Source organism: Grampus griseus (assembly GCF_964374135.1).
Source record: "Grampus griseus genome assembly, chromosome: 20".
In the NCBI taxonomy this organism is placed as follows: domain Eukaryota; kingdom Metazoa; phylum Chordata; class Mammalia; order Artiodactyla; family Delphinidae; genus Grampus; species Grampus griseus.
The window spans coordinates 27,208,901-27,228,986 of record NC_139014.1 but is presented as its reverse complement, the minus strand read 5'-3'; the positions used below and the strand labels follow the sequence as shown (position 1 = coordinate 27,228,986).

The 20,086-nt window shown below is 41.1% G+C and overlaps 1 protein-coding gene across 3 annotated transcripts in view; it reads left to right on the top strand.

Moving 5' to 3' along the window:
* The first annotated feature begins 961 nt into the window (after window positions 1-961).
* Window positions 962-20,086, top strand: part of USP32 (ubiquitin specific peptidase 32) — a 197,571-nt gene continuing 178,446 nt past the window's right edge. For all 3 annotated transcript variants that reach the window (XM_082679093.1, XM_082679092.1, XM_082679091.1), the window contains exon 1: window positions 962-1,120. In XM_082679093.1, the coding sequence (XP_082535219.1) occupies window positions 1,063-1,120 (58 nt within the window). In that variant the 5' untranslated portion in view covers window positions 962-1,062. The remainder of the gene's footprint in view (window positions 1,121-20,086) is intronic.

The following is a 20,086-nucleotide window of genomic DNA, read 5'->3' as shown; positions in this document are numbered from 1 at the left end:
TACCTTACCACAATTAAAAAAATAATAATTAAAAAAAGCGTAAGAAACGCTGTTATCAGTCTTGTAACTCCCACATTTCTGGCAGGGAGCAACTCTTGCAGATCAGCAAGCTAAGCCTTTGCATTAACAGCTTCCAAAGTCTGTGTACACGAAGCAGGCTCAGAGCAGGAGGTGCGCCCAGGGCAGGCTGGCTGGGCGTATGTGAAAGGAAATCTAGCGTCAACTGGGATGGGGGATGGGGTAACGCGAAAAGGAAGATCTCAACTTTGTCACAACATTCGCTTTCCTTAAGGATCGCCCCACTAGGATAAAGAATTCTCTGGTGACATGAAATCCTTGAGAGTCTCCTTTCCTTTCACAGCTCCCTCCCAATCAAAAATGCCCTTAACGTTACGAATGCACCGTCTGCCCGCTCCTTTCTCTCATGAACCGCACCACTAGGACCTCGGCACCCTAAGATTTCATTTCTCTTTTAAGATGCGTCTGGGCCCAGGCAAGGGCTCCGACCCCGCCCAGCGAGCGCCAGAACGTGTGGGCGGGAGGACTGCCTCGACCGCCCCGGAAGTCCCTGCCCCCCAGGCGGGCGGAGGCTCCTGGGCCTCGCGGCTTCGGATTGGCCGGAAGGTGGCGATGATGCGTTACGCGCGAGGTCTGGCTCCGCCCCTACGCCCCTGCGCGCGGCGGGGCGGGGTGGGTGGTCCCTGGCGGCCATTACCCGGAACAATCCCCGGCCATTGGGTCAGGTGACCCTCGGCGGGGCAGGCGGGAGGCGGGGGAGGGAAGAGGGCGTGAGGAGGGAAGGAAAGGGAGGGGAGGAGAGAGGAGAAGGGCGGAGTAAGAGGGAGGGGAAGGGGGCGGGGTGGGAGCGGGTCACGTGATTCGGCATGGAGGAGGTGGCGGCGGCCGGGAGGAGCCGCCGGGGCAGAAGCCGCACTTGTTAGTGTGGGGGGAGGAGGAGGCCGGGGGACGCCAACACCGTCTGCCCGGGACGCCGAGGAGAAGGCGGGAGGGGGGTGGGGGCGAGATCGGGCTCCGACCCCCAGCCGAGGGGATGAGGGGAGCATGGGCGCCAAGGAGTCACGGATCGGATTCCTCAGCTACGAGGAGGCGCTGAGGAGAGGTGAGGGGGGAGGGGTCTGGGCGAGCTGCCGGGGAGGCCGGCGACGGGCTGCCCTGAGGGTGGGTGACCGGGGAAGGGGAGGGGAGCTTGAGGGCGTGGGGCCTGAGGCGGAAGGGAAAGGAGGCCACGATGGGGATAGCGTGGGGGAGAAGGGTCGGGTGGGAGCAGTGTTTGGGGATTGGGATCGTGTGGACGGGGGCGAAGCTTTCCCAGAGAGAGGGGTGTCAGGCGCTAGCAGGGCACTGCCCTTGCTCTGTGGTGGCGTTGTTATCCTGGATGTGTCCAGGGAAGTCCCTCCTCCCACCTTTTCTTGGGTGGCACCAGCCCTTCCAGCCCCCCTCATCCTTTACTGCCATTTTCTCCTATCACTCCTTCATAAACCCTCCAGCAACATCCTAACCTCCTACCTAACAACCCCGGCTGGAAAGGGAGAGGGGAGGCGCCTGCAAAGCCCTCCTTTTGCGAAGTAGAAGCCGCTTCAAGCCCCTTCCAATTGTAGTGTCTCTGCCTTTTCCAAGGGCTTTTGGCAGTCTCTTGGGGGCTGTCACCATCCCCTGCCTGCCACCCCCTCACCCTTTGAGCAGCTGACTTTGATAAGAACGACCTGAAATTGAGTTGTGTTTGAGGTGAGATGAGACTGGACAGCTGGTGTTGCCAGAAGACCTTGTCTTCGGTTTCATCGCCTCAAACATTGGTCAGAGCCTTTCATTGCACTTGATCCCCAGTTCTCATCCCCTCCTTCCCCATAAAATGGCATTCGGAAATCCAGCATTCTGATATTGTGTTATAGCTCCCTTTAGAGACCGGCCTTGCTGTCAGTCCTAGCCTGCTGCTTATTGGCTCTGTAGCACTGTATGTTGTCAACCACCTCCAACCCCCTATCACTTACTCTGATACTGCTGTCCGTGATCACTAAGGCACACGCTAACTCGAAGTGTCAATTGCACGGTTTATGGCCAGAATGTGACTTAATTTTTCATGACTGGGATTTCTGTGTGTGTGTGTGTGTGTGTGTGCGCGCGCGTGCGCGCGCGCTTGTATTTATTTCTTTTCGACATTTAATGGATTTTCTTGGTAAGAAGTGAAAAACATTAAGCAGCTTAGGTGCTAGGCATTATTGGTAACAGGTTTCTAAGTCAAGAAACCAGCCGTGCTCCAGGTGATGGTTTTAGTAGCTAAAGATATAAAATAAAAAATCTAGATTACAAGACAGGCATTCAAAATGAGAATTTAATAGTGAACTCTTGTTCATGTGTAGGAAGGAAAGGGGTAAGTTCAGTGGGCCATCACCTGAAAATAGATACAGAATTTTGATATATTCTTGTGGACTGACCAGAATAACAAAAATATGCTTTTTAGGTCTTTTTTTTTTTTTTCCATGTGGAACAAAATGCTGATTGTTCTTAGGGACAATCTCACTTGAACTTTTTTCCTTTCTTCAATATGAGAAATATTCCAAATTCTTGATGTGTTTCCAGCTCTAGAAGGCTAGTCATTTCTGGGATGCTGTTGAACCTGACAGGTCTGGCCTCAATTAGACAATGGCTTACATGGCATGAAAGAGGACATCAGTCAAACTGATTTCAGCTTCAAGGTTTAGAAGTGTTTAGTTTCTTAAGTTTGAGGGTGTTTTAGCTGGCATTAAGGAATTCTGAAATTAAACTTTTATCCAACTCTAGCCTGCCTACTTTCATATAAAACTAATATTCTACCTTTGTAAATATAAACGAAATTAATAGTTGGTGTATTTTAAAGTGATTTGACCGAAGGTATTTGTTCAATTTGTTAGGAAGTGTCTGCTTGTTGAATTTTAAAGCATATATTTGAAGAGGTAGCAAAATATTTGTTAAAACCTTATTTAACTGTTGTTTGAATGAATTTGTTTTATCATTTTTGCTGCAGAGGAAAACTAAGGCAAGAAAGAGAAGCAAGTTGATAACATAGCATTTCTAAATGTAAACCAGCAGCTTTTTCTTTTATAAAGTGGGTAGTTCTTTTGAATATGATACTGTTTACGCTAGTAAATGTCAGATTTTGATATAGAATTTTTTTTAGTAAGGTTATAGAAGGAATTAATAAAGCTTTTGATAGAGCTAGAAAATAGTTTGAGAACTTTTTTGGGGCATGTGAATAATGTAAATAGGTACTGGACCTTCCATCCTTAGTCTTAGCTGCTTGCTTATATTGTATAAGGTGAATGGGAAGGAGCAAAGGATTGGAAAAATACACATTGTGTGTTATATGAATCATTGTACAAGTAAAAAGCAAGCTTGATAAACTACTGAAATACCTACTTGCTTGGAATACCTACTTAAAAGTACTGAAGTATACCTACTTAAATACCTGCTTAAGAAATACCTACTTAAAAGTACTTAAAAGTACTTAAAAATACTGAAATACCTACTTAAAAGTACTGAGCACTAAATAATGCCTAACCACAATTAGACAGTATTAAAAAAATATCAAGTACGTATTGCCATCTACAAATATGGAGTTACAAGCAGTTTATCTTGCAAAATGGGGCCTTGGAAATGGAGTGTTATGTGACAGATAACTCCTACTGAAAGGGCAGGCTAGTGACTTCTCATTTACATTTCAGAAGCTCTAGAAATTAGAAAGATTGGTTTTGCATACTATTTTAGCTACACTGTATATCAGTTTAATAAAAATAATTTCCTTAAAATATACCTTAACTTTTTTTTTTTTCTTTAAGGGAGATGTATTAGTGGTAGCTTTTACTTTTGGCTTGTATCTATCTTTCTTAAATAGAACACAAGCTTTCCTTTGAAGGCTTGACTCTGGTTCAATTGCATGTATTTTCTAAAGTACAGTATTACTGTACTTTATGGATAGTGAGAATTTTAGCATCTAAGTTCTTCATCTCTTTACTTCATTTCCTTATTGCATCTTAAGTTTGTGGCTGTGTATTTCTAAAAATGTATTCTAAGTGCTTGGAACATAGCAATAAAAAAACATTGAATGAAAGGAATTGCAGTTTAGAGCATTTCAGAACTCTCAAGAAACCTTAAAAAATCTTCTCCAGTTCTTTAATTCTTTCTTCCTGCTCCTCTCTTCCTTCCTTGCATCATTCTGGAAACAGAATTATAAGGCTTTTTTTTAAAAATTAAGAATTAGCTGAATTAAAATTGTCCTTAGCTTTTAAATTGTAGTAATAAAATACAGTAGGTAAATTTCTTCTAATCCCTTTCTTTAAGTAGAATTTGGCACTTGTATTAGACTAAGCAGCTGGCTGATGTCAAAAAGTTATGTTGTGGATTCACTTTTTCAAGTGTCTGTTTGCTCATACATTCAGCAAATTTTTACTGAGCTGTCTATGACTTAGACACTGAAGAAACAGAGATGACTAAGACCCCTCTCCTATAGCCTGGGTCGATGATCTCCACTGAAGTGTACAGTATATATTGTAAGGTGTGTGTAGGACTGTCCATGGCAAGTGGGAATAAAATATTAGAACTTCTATGTTAAGATTCTTTTTTTGTGTTTTTTTGATTAATGGGCATAATATTTTCAAAATGTAGTATATATGTATTTAATTTATAAATGATTAACATGCAGTATATTAAGTGCTCCAGTGCTATAGAAGGGAGTACTGTAGGAATGCGGAGTGTGTGTGGGAGTATTTGGTGATCTGGAAGTGCCCTATCACCATACTTATTTCATAGTATGTGCTCAATTAATTGTTTATTAAAGAATTTAATTTCCTAGTCACTTAAAGGTTGTTGTGTTTGCTAGTGGAATAATTAGGCATGTAATAGTTGAGGATTTCAGAACTTTTCATTTTGCTTATCCACCAACCCTAACATGCTCTAAAACATTGACTCCCCAACCAAGATTTTATTCTCCATGTTTTGTAGTATTAATATTAAAATTTCATTAGTATTATACTACCTATGATGTGATGTTAGCTGGTTTAGTATAAAATATCATTGTATAAATGGAAATTGAATTTCACAGTTGGTACCTTCTGGGATGCACTATTCTCTTTTATTAAAGCACTGATTTGCCTTCATCTAAATTTGCTAAATTTACGAGTGAACACTCTAGCATTAGTGTGGAATGGTAGGTTTGGGTCAAGCCTTTTTCAAGTATGCCTCGCCAGCTGTTATTATATGTAAAGGAGGAAAACAGGGCAATTTTAAATTAGTCTGCTTATATGTAGTCACCTAAGTAGTTACAAAGGTTCTATTCTTCATAATCTCCAGTTTGACACTCCATATGAAGTGTCAGTGACAAAGAGGAGATAAATACACCAATGAACCCTGGATATGGGGGGGAATGAGCAGAATGAGGTGACATCACTTGATGGTTAATGGCCTCCCCATTTACCAAACTGGACAGCTGTTGTTTGTTGTTCATTGTTTGTCTTTGTGCTTGGTTAGTGAGACTTCACAGTGACAGCATTCAGGGTTGCCTTCCAGAAAGATGTGTAAGTCACTTAGACTTGGGAATGTGGTGACCAACCAATAGCCAGGTGTTTTCTCAGTAGACAGGGAAGAATTTTGGCACTTGATTTTATGATAGGTCCCAGGAAAAGTTAGGGAAATGATTATTATTGTTGCTGTAGCTATAGAAAATCTGTTTTTGGAGCACTAGAGATTAATGCTGAGAGTTTAGAAGCTCCAATGTTAAACAGCTGCAGAGGTGAAGAGGTTTTTATTTATAAATTAAAAGTTGGTGGTTTGATAGTAGTACTGAGAAGGCTAAGATGGGACTGACAGTTGTTTTTTTTTTAAATATCTTTAAACTTTTAAAAAATTATTAAAAAATTTTTATTTTTTATTGGAGTATAGTTGATTTACAATGTGTTAGTTTCGGGTGTACAGCAAAGTGATTCAGTTATACATATACATATATCTGTTCTTTTTCAGATTCTTTTCCCATTAAGGTTATTACAGAATATTGAGTAGAGTTCCCTGTGCTATACAATAGGTCCTTGTTGATGACAGTTCTTTCCATACTGTTTCCAGAAAGCATTGCTTCTCTTTTCAGGGCTTGTTTATGCTTCTGCTTTTACCTTTTGGGCTTCATGATATTTATGTTTAAATTGAGCCACCCACTCAGCCTCTTTCCTTTCTTCTAATAATAAAGAGCTCTTGGAGGTCAGAGGTGGATAGTTAATTACTGACCCAAAAGCCTGATAAAACTAGCTTTATGGTATTTACTGTTATAGTCAGAGACCTGTCTGTTAGAAGACCCATCTGTTCAAAGATAAAGGCTTTCCCTTGTCACCCCTTTTCATTAGGGATTTAATATTAACATAAGGCTCTTTTTACTTTAGAGGAATCCCAAGTTCATCACTATCTTGTGAACAAGGTTCAGGAAAATTGATGGTTGTTGGAGTCCTTGATACTGGACTGCATTAAGAGCAAATCTATGCTAAAATGAGGTTTTACTATACTATCTTTGCTAAAATGAAGTTCTCCTCTTTCATTTCTGTAAAGTTAGAATGTCTTAGCATCTTACCCCTTGCAGAAAAAACTTTCAAGGTTTGCTGTGGTGTCTTGCCTTTTCCTAATGACTTGTAAAAGAGTTTATAGAGATTGCATCGTGAAAAGGCCCTTCTATCAAGGTAGGCCTCTCCTAGTCTTTCCCGTGACAGTAAATGTCACCACTATTCCAACACAGTGGGTAAAGCCAAAAATCTATAGACATCCTTAGTTCCTCTCTTTCACTATCTGACCTAACCTCTTATCCCCAGTTTGAGTCTGTTGCCTAGTCATGTAGTTTGGTATCCAGTCCAGTCTGTTGACTTCTCATCTTCACTGCTACTACTCTAGTCCCAGCTGCCATCATCTCTTGCTAAGATACCATGCAGTGGTTTCCCAGTTTCACACAGCGGCCAGTGTAATCTTAAAATTCAAATCAGATCCTGTCATTCCTTTCTTCTCGGGCTGTTTTCCTCTCAGTCGGGAAAGGCTGTTTACAAATTTTCACATATCTGGCTCATTCTTCGTACCTGAAGTCCTAACTCTGGTTGCCTCAGCTTGGCCTTTTCTTATCATCTTATATGAAGTGGTCTTCTGTCACTATTGCACTATTCTGTATAGTTCATAATTTGTGATTATCATGTTTATCATCAGTCATGATGCTGAATCCCCAGTGCCAAGATAGGTTCAGTGCCTGGTGTATTTTGTGCTCAGCAAATATTGCATGACTGGGTGAATATACAAATGATGGAGAGAAGATTTGGAGAACTGCATAATGTTTGTGAGGTTGGGGGGTAAAGAGTGGAGTATTGACAGGGATTGAGTATACTGAGCAATCCATCTCAGAATTTCTTTTCCTTTCATCAGCTTTAAAAATCTTTGAAAAAAATTGCTAAAGGTTTTGAATCATAGTTAAGAACCTGGGAGCCTTAAAAGTAATATGTAATTTTGTCTGTTTAGTTCAGATATTTAAGTTCATACCTAATAATGTAAAGTCCTGAGTAGTCATTGAGAGACTAGTATGGAGGTAAGTATTATGTTTATGAACTCTTAAGAATGTCTTTCAGTAATATATAATATTTAATAATTTTGCTCATGAAGTGATTTTTTTGAAGCGATTTATTTTTTTTATTTTTTAAAAAATTAAAAAATTTATTTTATTTATTTTTGGCTGCATTGGGTCTTTGTTGCTGCACGTGGGCTTTCTCTAGTTGCGACGAGCGGGGGCTATTCTTCATTGCTGTGCGTGGGCTTCTCATTGTCGTGGCTTCTCTTGTTGAGGAGCACGGGCTCTAGACACGCGGGCTTCAGTGGTTATGGCACGCGGGCTCAGTAGTTGTGTCTCGCAGGCTCTAGGTTGAGGGCTCAGCAGTTGTGGTTCAGGGGCTTAGTTGCTCAGGGGCTTAGTTGCTCCGCGACATGTGCGATCTTCCCAGGCCAGGGATCGAAACTGTGTCGCCTGCATTGGCAGGTGGATTCTCAACCACTGCGCCACCAGGGAAGTCCCTACTCCATATGTTAATATACATCAGGTGTTCACTCAGTTCACCATATTAGAAAAAACTTTTCCTGGAACTTTCTGGCCTGCTCCAATCTGTACCTTTTGCCTTTGTGCTTAAAGCATGGCTGCCATCCTGGGATCTTCCTCACCATTATTCTGGGGATTTCCTTCGCTGTCCTGTGTTGGATCCTGTTGTCTGTATTCTTTGTTTCCTCTTTCTTGATTTACTCTTCCATTTTGGTGGGACACCACTGCGCAGCTTGCGGGATCTTGGTTCCCTGACCAGGGATCGAACCCGCGCTCCGGGCAGTGGACAGGGATCGAACCTGTGCCCCCTGCAGTGGAAGCACAGAGTCTTAACCACTGGACCATCAGGGAAGTCCCCAGTCTGGTGCTTTTTTAAAAATAATTCTTATATCTCTACTTTTTAATTTCCGAGAGGCCTTCTTTGTTTTTACCAACTAATTATTTTGAAGTTCCTTTCTAATAATCCTTATACTTAATCTTCAGTCATGTGGATCTTAATTTAAGGCTCAGGGCAGATTCACTGCAGTGTTCACTTAGAGACTGGGGTAGGAGGAAGACATTGCCCCAGAATACAGTTTTCAGGATCATATACCACTAGGGTATAAAACTCCATGAGGGTGGGGGCGTGTCTTACTCACTGCTGTATTCCTAGCACTTGCACAGTGCCTGTCACACATTAGCTAATCAATACATATTTGTTGAATGAGTGAATTACATATCAAAGCAATCTTTTCTAAAAACCAGATTGAATTTTTAGAGGAAAATTGGTTCAGATATGTGTGTGTGCTCATGTGTGTATGCCCAGAGGCTTAAAACTCATGTTTTCTTATCTATAGTATATATGTATTTAAATGCATCTTTTGCTTTTAAAAAGTTAGTTGTATTAGGCATGTTATTATGTCATTTTTGGCTCTGCTTTAAAGTTGGTTTTGGAATCTGTTGGTGAGTAGCTGTGGTAGGAAGCTGTGGTGGGTTTGGAACAGTTGTTTGATTAATAAATTTGGTTTAGAGATTCTTTAGTTTATGTAAGCATCTATAAATGAAATCCTTCACTGTATAGAATTTTATAGATCAGAAGTTATTCATTTTGTCAGAGATGCTGACTTGAGAATACTTCTTTACAGCTGACTATGGAGGGACAAATTGCTTATTCTTTGTAGGCTTAGAGGTGTAGTAAGGAGCAATTACCTAATGGTGGAAACATTTTATATTGTCACATCGCTGGTACCATGGAGATTCAAATTGAAGTTGACAGATGATTGCCAAGCAAATATATTTATTTTTTAAAATTTTTATTTATAGCTGTGTTGGGTCTTCGTTGCTGCGCGTGGGCCCTCTCTAGTTGTGGCGAGTGGGGGCTCGTGTGCGGGCTTCTCATTGCGCTGGCCTCTCCCGTTGCGGAGCACGGGCTCTAGGTGCATGGACCTCAGTAGTTGTGGCTCTTAGGCTTCAGAGTGCAGGCTCAGTAGTTGTGGCGCACGGGCTTAGTTGCGCCGCGGCATGTGGGATCTTCCAGGACCAGTGCTCGAACCCGTGTCCCCTGCATTGGCAGGCAGATTTCTAACCACTGCACCACCCAGGGAAGTCCCAAGCAAATATATTTAAATAATAAAGGAAAATAGGACATCAACTGAATGAACACTTGGCAATGAATAACATCTCATAGAAAAATGTTCCATTTTGAGTGGAGCATGTTTCTTATATTATTTAAGTAGAGTCCAAAACTAAATGCAACTTCGGGCCCAAGCCAGAAACCTAGTCATCAGTTGAGACTCTTTCTTTCCTCTGTTCACATTTAATCAGTCACAGTGTCCTTTTGGTGCTACCTTCTTATTATCTTCTGTTTCTTCTCCACCTTTAAAGTTATTGCTTTAGAAAAGGGCTTCATCTGTCCCCTGGACTATTAGTCTCGTGCCCCTCCAATCCATTATACATCTGGAATAGTCTTTCTGAAATGTACATCTGGTCATTTTACTCAAGTGCCTTTCAGTGGAAGGTACACATGGTTTGAAGTCAGTCTTTTTAGCATGGCAAGCCCTGGTAGCTTCTGTGATTTGGTCCTTGTCTGAATACTCTGTGCCTTTGAAAATGCTGCTTCCTAGATCTGGGAATGCCTCCCTTCATTACTTACATACAACATACAACAAAATCTCACTGTACAGCTTGATGAAATTTTAGGTATGTACCCAAGTAACCACCATGCAAAACCAAGATAAAGAACATTCCCACTGCCCCAGTAGGTTCCCTCCTAACCTCTCCCAGTTGATACTGCCCTTCAGAGGTAACCATTGTTTTGACTTCTATCACTGTAGATTAGTTTTGCTTATTTTTGAGTCTCGTATGAATAGAATCATGCAATATTTACTTTTTTGTGCACAGTGAACTCATTAAAAAAAATTGAGTGTGAACTCATTTTTAAGACCAAATTTTAAGCCTTTTCTCTATGAAGTAAATTCTTGAGAAGATTACTAGTATCTTGAATTAGCGTCAATGTATTATTTTCATTTCTAGAAGCTGACATAGAGGCTGGCATGAAGTACATGCTCATCAATGAATTTACATGCATCTTTCTCCCTGAACTATCTGCCTTACTAGATCCTCATCCATCAAAACTAAACGCAGGCATCAAGTCCTTTTAGAAGCCTTCCCTGATATTGCTCCTACTTTCTCTCCTGCTGTAATATACTTTTATTATAGTAGTTATTCTGCTGCATTATAGCTGCTGGTTTAATTGGCTGTCTCCTCTACTTTATGTTGAGTTCTGAAATCCTTCAGAATGAGAGCTCTGGGGTCTAGAAGGTGCCTGGTAGGGCTTATTAAAATGTTGACTGAATGAATGGGACAACTTAGTGCCTTTTGAATAAAGGAGAAAGCTCACAGAATAAAGCTAGTAGTAATAATCTGGTAAATTGTATTTTTACAGGATAAATTATGGTTGTTTCATGACATTTATGCAACTATTTAAATGTTCCAGGAATATAAACATTTAAAATTGGGTTAAAAACTGGCCTAAACTAAAATTACATGAATCCACAAAGCACTCTGTAGAAGATACGAAGGAAAACAGAAACATGACCTTATATGCAAGGAGTAGTAGATTTCTTTTAAAAATATTTATTTATTTAATTTATTCGGTTGCGCCAGGTCTTAGTTGTGGCAGGTGGCTCATTCGTTGCGGCTTGCGGGCTCCTTGGTTGCGGTTCGCTGGTTCCTTAGTGGGGGCTCGTGGGCTCCTTAATTGTGGCATGCGAACTTTTTTTTTTTAATTTTTAGTTTTCTAAAAAATCTTTATTGGAGTATAATTGCTTTACAATGGTGTGTTAGTTTCTGCTTCATAACAAAGTGAATCAGCTATATATATATATACATATATCCCCATATCTCCTCCCTCTTGCATCTCCCTCCCACCCTCCCTATCCCACCCCTCTAGGTGGTCACAAAGCACCGAGCTGATCTCCCTGTGCTATGCGGCTGGTTCCCAAGAGCTATCTATTTTACATTTGGTAGTGTATATACGTCCATGCCACTCTCTCACTTCATCCCAGCTTACCCTTGCCCCTCCCTGTGTCCTCAAGTCCATTCTCTACATCTGTGTCTTTATTCCTGTCCCGATCCTAGGTTCATCAGTACCTTTTTGTTTGTTTGTTTTTTAGGTTTCATATATATGTGTTGGCATATGGTATTTGTTTTTCTCTTTCTGACTTACTTCACTCTGTATGACAGACTCTAGGTCCATCCACCTCACTACAAATAACTCAATTTCATTTCTTTATGGTTGAGTAATATTCCATTGTATATATATGTGCCACATCTTCTTTATCCATTCATCTGTCGATGGACACTGAGGTTGCTTCCCTGTCCTGGCTGTTGTAAATAGAGCTGCAATGAACATTGTGGTCCATGTCTCTTTCTGAATTATGGTTTTCTCAGGATATATGCCCAGTAGTGGGATTGCTGGGTCGTATGGTAGTTCTATTTTTAGTTTTTTAAGGAACCTCCATACTGTTTTCCATAGTGGCTATATCAATTTACATTCCCACCAACAGTGCAAGAGGGTTCTCTTTTCTCCACACCCTCTCCAGCATTTATTGTTTGTAGATTTTTTGATGATGGCCATTCTGACCGGTGTGAGATGATATCTCATTGTAGTTTTGATTTGCATTTCTCTAATAATTAATGATGTTGAGCATTCTTTCATGTGTTTGTTGGCAATTTGTATATCTTCTTTGGAGAAATGTCTATTTAGGTCTTCTGCCCATTTTTGGAATGGGTTGTTTCTTTTTTTGATATTGAGCTGCATGAATTGCTTGTATGTTTTGGAGATTAATCCTTTGTCACTTGCTTAATTTGCAAATATTTTCTCCCATTCTGAGGGTTGTCTTTCGTCTTGTTTATGGTTTCCTTGTTTATTTTTGTTTTTATTTCCATTTCTCTAGGAGGTGGGTCAAAAAGGATCTTGCTGTGATTTATGTCATAGAGTGTTCTACCTATGTTTTCCTCTAAAAGCTTTATAGTGTCTGGCCTAACATTTAGGTCTTTAATCCATTTTGAGTTTATTTTTGTGTACGGTGTTAGGGAGTGTTCTAATTTCATTCTTTTACATGTAGTGTCCAGTTTTCCCAGCACTACTTATTGAAGAGGCTGTCTTCTCCATTGTATATTCTTGCCTCCTTTATCAAAAATAAGGTGACCATATGTGTGTGGGTTTATCTCAGGGCTTTCTATCCTGTTCCATTGATCTATATTTCTGATTTTGTTCCAGTACCATACTGTCTTGATTACTGTAGCTTTGTAGTATAGTCAGGAGTCCGGGAGCCTGATTCCTCCAGCTCCGTTTTTCTTTCTCAAGATTGCTTTGGCTCTTCGGAATCTTTTGTGTTTCCATACAAATTGTGAAATTTTTTGTTGTAGTTCTGTAATAAATGCCATTGGTAGTTTGATAGGGATTGCATTGAATCTGTAGTTTGCTTTGGGTGGTATAGTCATTTTCACAATGTTGATTCTTCCAATCCAAGAACATGGTATATCTCTCCATCTGTTTGTATTATCTTTAATTTCTTTCATCAGTGTCTTATAGTTTTCTGCATACAGGTCTTTTGTCTCCTTAGGTAGGTTTATTCCTAGGTATTTTATTCTTTTTGTTGCAATGGTAAATGGGAGTGTTTTCTTAATTTCTCTTTCAGATTTTTCATCATTATAGCAATGCAAGAGATTTCTGTGCATTAATTTTGTATCCTGCTACTTTACCAAATTCGTTGATTAGCTGTAGTAGTTTTCTGGTAGCATCTTTAGGATTCTCTATGTATATTATCATGTCATCTGCAAACAGTGACAGCTTTACTTCTTCTTTTCTGATGTGGATTCCTTTCATTTCTTTTTCTTTTCTGATTGCTGTGGCTAAAATTTCCAACTATGTTGAATAATAGTGGTGAGAGTGGACAACCTTGTCTTGTTCCTGATCTTAGTGGAAATGTTTTCAGTTTTTCACCATTGAGGATGATGTTGGCTGTGGGTTTGTCATATATGGCCTTTATTATGCTGAGGTAGGTTCCCTCTATGCCTACTTTCTGGAGGGTTTTTATCATAAATGGGTGTTGAATTTTGTCGAAAGCTTTTTCTGCATCTATTGATATGATCGTATGGTTTTTCTCCTTCAGTTTGTTAATATGGTGTATCACATTGATTGATTTGCGTATATTGAAGAATCCTTGCATTCCTGGGATAAACCCCGCTTGATCATGGTGTATGATCCTTTTAATGTGCTGTTGGGTTCTGTTTGCTAATATTTTGTTGAGGATTTTTGCATTTATGTTCATCAGTGATATTGGCCTTTAGTTTTCTTTCTTTGTGACATCTTTGTCTGGTTTTGGTATCAGGGTGACGGTGGCCTTGTAGAATGAGTTTGGGAGTGTTCCTCCCTCTGCTGTATTTTGGAAGAGTTTGAGAAGGATAGGTGTTGGCTCTTCTCTACATATTTGATAGAAATCACCTGTGAAGCCGTCTGGTCCTGGACTTCTGTTTGTTAAAAGATTTAAAATCACAGTTTCTATTTCATTACTTGTGATTGGTCTGTTCATATTTTCTGTTTCTTCCTGGTTCAGTCTTGGCAGGTTGTGCATTTCTAAGAATTTGTCCATTTCTTCCAGGTTGTCCATTTTATTGGCATAGAGTTGCTTGTAGTAATCTCTCATGATCCTTTGTATTTCTGCATTGTCAGTTGTTACTTCTCCTTTTCCATTTCTAATTCTATTGATTTGAGTCTTCTCCCTTTTTTTCTTGTTGTGTCTGGCTAATGGTTTATCAATTTTTGTTTATCTTCTCAAAGATTCAGCTTTTAGTTTTTTTGATCTTTGCTATTGTTTCCTCATTCCTTTTTCATTTATTTCTGATCTGATCTTTATGATTTCTTTCCTTCTGCTAACTTTGGGGTTTTTTTGTTCTTCTGTCTCTAATTGCATTAGGTATAAGGTTAGGTTTTTTATTTGAGTTGTTTCTTGTTTCTTGAGGTAGGATTGTATTGCTATAAACTTCCCTCTTAGAACTGCTTTTGCTGCATCCCATATGTTTTGGGTCGTCGTGTTTCATTGTCATTTGTTTCTAGGTGTATTTTGATTTCCTGTTTGATTTCTTCAGTGGTGTTTTGGTTATTTAGTAGTGTATTGTTTAGCCTCCATGTGTTGGTATTTTTTTACAGATTTTTTTCCTGTAATTGATATCTAGTCTCATAGCGTTGTGGTCACAAAAGATACTTGATACGATTTCAATTTTCTTAAATTTACCAAGGCTTGATTTGTGACCCAAGATATGATCTGTCCTGGAGAATGTTCCATAAGCACTTGAGAAGAAAGTGTGTTCTGGGTTTTTTTGGATGGAATGTCCTATAAATATCAATTAAGTCCATCTTGTTTAATGTATCATTTAAAGCTTGTGTTTCCTTATTTATTTTAATTTTGGATGATCTGTCCATTGGTGAAAGTGATGTGTTAAAGTCCCCTACTGTGATTGTGTTACTGTCAATTTCCCCTTTTATGTCTGTTAGCACTTGCCTTATGTATTGAGGTGCTCCTATGTTGGGTGCGTAAATATTTACAATTGTTATATCTTCTTCTCGGATTGATCCCTTGATCATTATGTAGCGTCCTTCTTTGTCTCTTTTAACAGTCTTTATTTTAAAGTCTATTTTGTCTGATATGAGAAGTGCTGCTCCAGCTTTCCTTTGATTTCCATTTGCATGGAATATCTCTTTCCATCCCCTCACTTTCAGTTTGTATGTGTCCCTAGGTTGAAATGGGTCTCTTGTAGGCAGCATATATATGGGTCTTGTTTTTGTATCCATTCAGCCAGTCTGTGTCTTTTGGTTGGAGCGTTTAATCCATTTATATTTAAGGTAATTGTCGACATGTATGTTCCTATTACCATTTTCTTAATTGTTTAGGGTTTGTTATTGCAGATCTTTTCCTTCTCTTATGTTTCCTGCCTAGAGAAATTCCTTTAGCATTTGTTGTAAAGCTGCTTTGGTGGTGCTGAATTCTCTTAGCTTTTGCTTGTCTGTAAAGGTTTTAATTTCTCCAATGAATTTGAATGAGATCCTTGCTGGGTAGAGTAATCTTGGTTGTAGTTTTTTCCCTTTCATCACTTTAAATATGTCCTGCCACTCCCTTCTGGCTTGCAGAGTTTCTGCTGAAAGATCAGCTGTTAACCTTATGGGGATATATTAGTATGTTATTTGTTGTTTTTTCCTCGCTGCTTTTAATATTTTTTCTTTGTATTTAATTTTTGATAGTTTGATTAATATTTGTCTTGGCTTGTTTCTCCTTGGATTTATCCTGTATGGGACTTTCTGCACTTCCTGGACTTGATTGACTATTTCCTTTCCCATATTAGGGAAGTTTTCAACTATAATCTCTTCAAATATTTTCTCAGTCCCTTTCTTTTTCTCTTCTTCTTCTGGGACCCATATAATTCGAATGTTGGTGCGTTTAATGTTGTCCCAGAGGTCTCTGAGACTGTGCTCAATTCTTTTCATTCTTTTTTCTTTATTCTGTTCTGCTGTAGTTATATCCAGTATTTTATCTTCCAGGTCACTTATCCATTCTTCTGCCTCAGTTATTCTGCTATTGATTCCTTCTAGAGAATTTTAATTTCATTTATTGTGTTGTTGATCATTGTTTGTTTTTTCTTTAGTTCTTCTAGGTCCTTGTTAAACATTTCTTGTGTTTTCTCCTTTCTATTTCCAAGATTTTGGATCATCTTTACTATCATTATTCTGAATTCTTTTTCAGGTAGACTGCCTATTTCCTCTTCATTTGTTTGGTCTGGTGGGTTTTAACCTTGCTCCTTCATCTGCTGTGTGTTTCTCTGTCTTCTCATTTTGCTTCACTCACTGTGTTTGGGGCCTCCTTTTCGCAGGCTGCAGGTTCATAGTTCCTGTTGTTTTTGGTGTCTGACCCCAGTGGCTAAGGTTGGTTCAGGGGGTTGTGTAGGCTTCCTGGTGGAGAGGACTAGTGCCTGTGTTCTGGTGGGTGAGGCTGGATCTTGTCTTTCTGGTGGGCAGGACTGTGTCCAGTAGTATGTTTTGGGGTGTCTGTGAACTTATTATGATTTTAGGCAGCCTCTCTGCTAATAGGTGGGGTTGTGTTCCTGTCTTGCTAGTTGTTTGGCATTGGGTGTCCAGCACAGTAGCTTGCTGGTCGTTGAGTGGAGCTGGGTCTTAGCATTGAGATGGAGATCTCTAGGAGAGCTTTCGCCGTTTGATATTACATGGAGCCAGGAGCTCTCTGCTGGACCAATGTCCTGAACTCGGCTCTCCCACCTCAGAGGCACAGGCCTGACACCTGGCCGGAGCAACAAGACCCTGTCAGCCACACGGCTCAGAAGAAAAGGGAGAAAAAAAGGAAGAAAGAAAGAAAAAATAAATAAAATAAAATAAAGTTATTAAAATAAAAAATAATTTTTAAAAATAAAAAAATTAAAAAGGAAGAAAAGAAAGAAAGAAGAGAGCAACCAAACCAAAAAACAAATCCACCAGTGGTAACAAGCACTAAAACTATACTAAAAAAAACAAAAACAAAACCAAAAAAAACGGACGGACAAAACCCTAGGACAAATGGTAAAAGCAAAGCTATACAGACAGAATCACAGAAAGAAACACACACACTCACAAAAAGAGAAAAATAAAAAAATATATATCTATATATAAAAAAAAAAGGAGGAAGAGAGCAACCAAATCCATAAATCTACCAATGATAATAAACTCTAAATACTAAACTAAGATGAACATTAAGCCAGGAACAAATTAGATGCAGAAAGCAGACCCCAAGTCTACAGTTGCTCGCAAAGTCCACCGCCTCAATTTTGGGATGATTCGTTGTCTATTCAGGTATTCCACAGATGCAGGGTACATCAAGTTGATTGTGGAGATTTAATCCACTGCTCTCGAGGCTGCTGGGAGAGATTTCCCTTTCTCTTCTTTGTCCGCGGAGTTCCTGGGGTTCAGCTTTGGATTTGGCCCCGCCTCTGCGTGTAGGTTGCCTGAGGGCAACTGTTCTTCGCTGAGACAGGATGGGGTTAAAGGAGTCGCTGATTCGGGGGCTCTGGCTCACTCAGGCCATGGGGAGGGAGGGGTACAGACTGCGGGGCGAGCCTGCGGCGGCAGAGGCAGACATGACGTTGCAACAGCCTGAGGTGTGCTGTGTGTTCTCCCAGGGAAGTTGTCCGTGGATCACGGGACCCTGGCAGTGGCAGGCTGCGCGGGCTGCACAGGCTTCCCGGAGGGGAGGTGTGGATAGTGACCTGTGCTTGCACACCGGCTTCTTGGTGGTTGCAGGAGCAGCCTTAGCATTTCATGTCCGTCTCTGGGGTCTGCGCTGATAGCCGCGGTTTGCGCCCGTCTCTGGAGCTCATTTAGGCGTTGCTCTGAATCCCCTCTCTTCACTCTCCCCAAAACAATGATCTCTTGCCCCTTAGGCAGGTCCAGACTTTTTCCTGGACTCCCTCCCGGCTAGCTGTGGCACACTATCCCCCTTCAGGCTGTGTACACGCAGCCAACTCCAGTCCTCTCCCTGGGATCTGACCTCCGAAGCCGGAGCCTCAGCTCCCAGCCCCCACCCGCCCCGGAGCGTAAGCAGACAAGCCTCTCAGGCTGGTGAGTGCTGGTCCTGGTCGGCCCGGATCCTCTGTGCGGGAATCTCTCCACTTTGCCCTCTGAACCTCTGTTGTTGAGCTCTCCTCCGTGGCTCCGAAGCTTGCCCCTCCCCTCCCGCCACCCACCATCTCCGCCAGTGAAGGGGCTTCCTAGTGTGTGGAAACTTTTCCTCCTTCACAGCTACCTCCCAGAGGTGCAGGTCCCGTCCCTATTCTTTTGTCTCTGGTTTTTCTTTTTTCCTTTGCCGTACCCATGTACGTGGGGAATTTCTTGCCTTTTGGGAAGTCTGAGGTCTTCTGCTAGCGTTCAGTAGGTGTTCTGTAGGGGTTGTTCTACATGTAGATGTATTTCTGATGTATTTGTGGGGAGGAAGGTGATCTCCAGGTCTTACTCCTCCGCCATCTTGAAGGTCTCGGCCTCTGAACTCTTAGTTGCGGCATGCCTGTGGGATCTAGTTTCCTGACCAGGGATTGAATCCTGACCCACTGCATTGGGATCTCAGAGTCTTTTTGTTTGTTTGTTTTCTTAATTTATTTTTTTGGCTTCGTTGCTCTGCTAGGGCTTTCTCTAGTTGCGGCAAGTGTGGGCTGCCCTTCGTTGCGGTGCGTGGGCTTCTCATTGCAGTGGCTTCTCTTGTTGTGGAGCATGGGCTCTAGGTGTGTGGGCTTCAGTAGTTGCAGCATGTGGACTCAGTAGTTGTGGCACATGGGCCCTAGAGCACGCGGGCATCAGTAGTTGTGGCGCGTGGGCTCAGTAGTTGAGGCTCACGGGCCCTAGGGCACACAAGCTTCAGTAGTTGGGCCGTGTGGGCTCAGTATGTGGCGCACAGGCTCAGTAGTTGTGGTGCATGGACTTAGTTGCTCCGCGGCTTGTGGGATCTTCCCGGACCAGGGCTCGAACCTGTGTCCCCTGCACTGGCAGGCAGATTCTTAACCACTGCACCACCAGGGAAGTCCCAGGACTAGTAGATTTCTAATTTGTGTTATAATTAGTACCTTTGATTAAGTTTGAGTGCCACTTTTTTCAGGTGAGCATTGGTTTGATTGGTTCTGAGACACGTTTCTCATAAACGGTAAATACTTACTGATATGAATAGAAAATAAGGGAAAGTCATGTCAAAAGTCCATGCAATTTTTGGAAACTTTTTTTCATATAATTTACCACACTTTGATATATACTCCTACTTAAAAAAATTTAACTTCTCTACAGTATGCATTATGTGGGCTAATTGGTTGGTACTCCTCATTTCATATTTCTGTCATTTGTCTGGGTGACATTTTCTTTGCTTTCATTTATTCTAATAATTTTATATTGTACAGAGTGTTGGACAGGCAAGATGAGGCTAGAATATGAAGGGTTTGTTCTCATTTGATTCTACCCATCTTTCTGGACTTCTAGACTTTGCCTAAATTGTACCTTCTTCTCTGGAATGTTCCTGGACTATCCAGCACTTACCACTTTTGAATTCCTGTGACTCTTAATTTGTATCCTTGTTATTTTAATATTTTTACATACATATGGTATTGTTTTATGTTTATTAATTTAATCTTCCCGCTAGATTGCAAATTTCTTGAGGAGGAATTTTTTTTTTTTTTTTTTTTTTTGCTGTACGTGGACTTCTCACTGCTGTGGCCTCTCGCGCTGCGGAGCACAGGCTCCGGACGCGCAGGCTCAGCGGCCACGCCTCACGGGCCCAGCTGCTCTGCAGCACGTGGGATCCTCCCGGACCGGGGCATGAACCCGTGTCCCCTGCATCAGCAGGCGGACTGTCAACCACTGTGCCACCAGGGAAGCCCAGGAGGAATCTTTAAAAAAATAAAACATTGGGGGGTTGGGATGAATTGGGA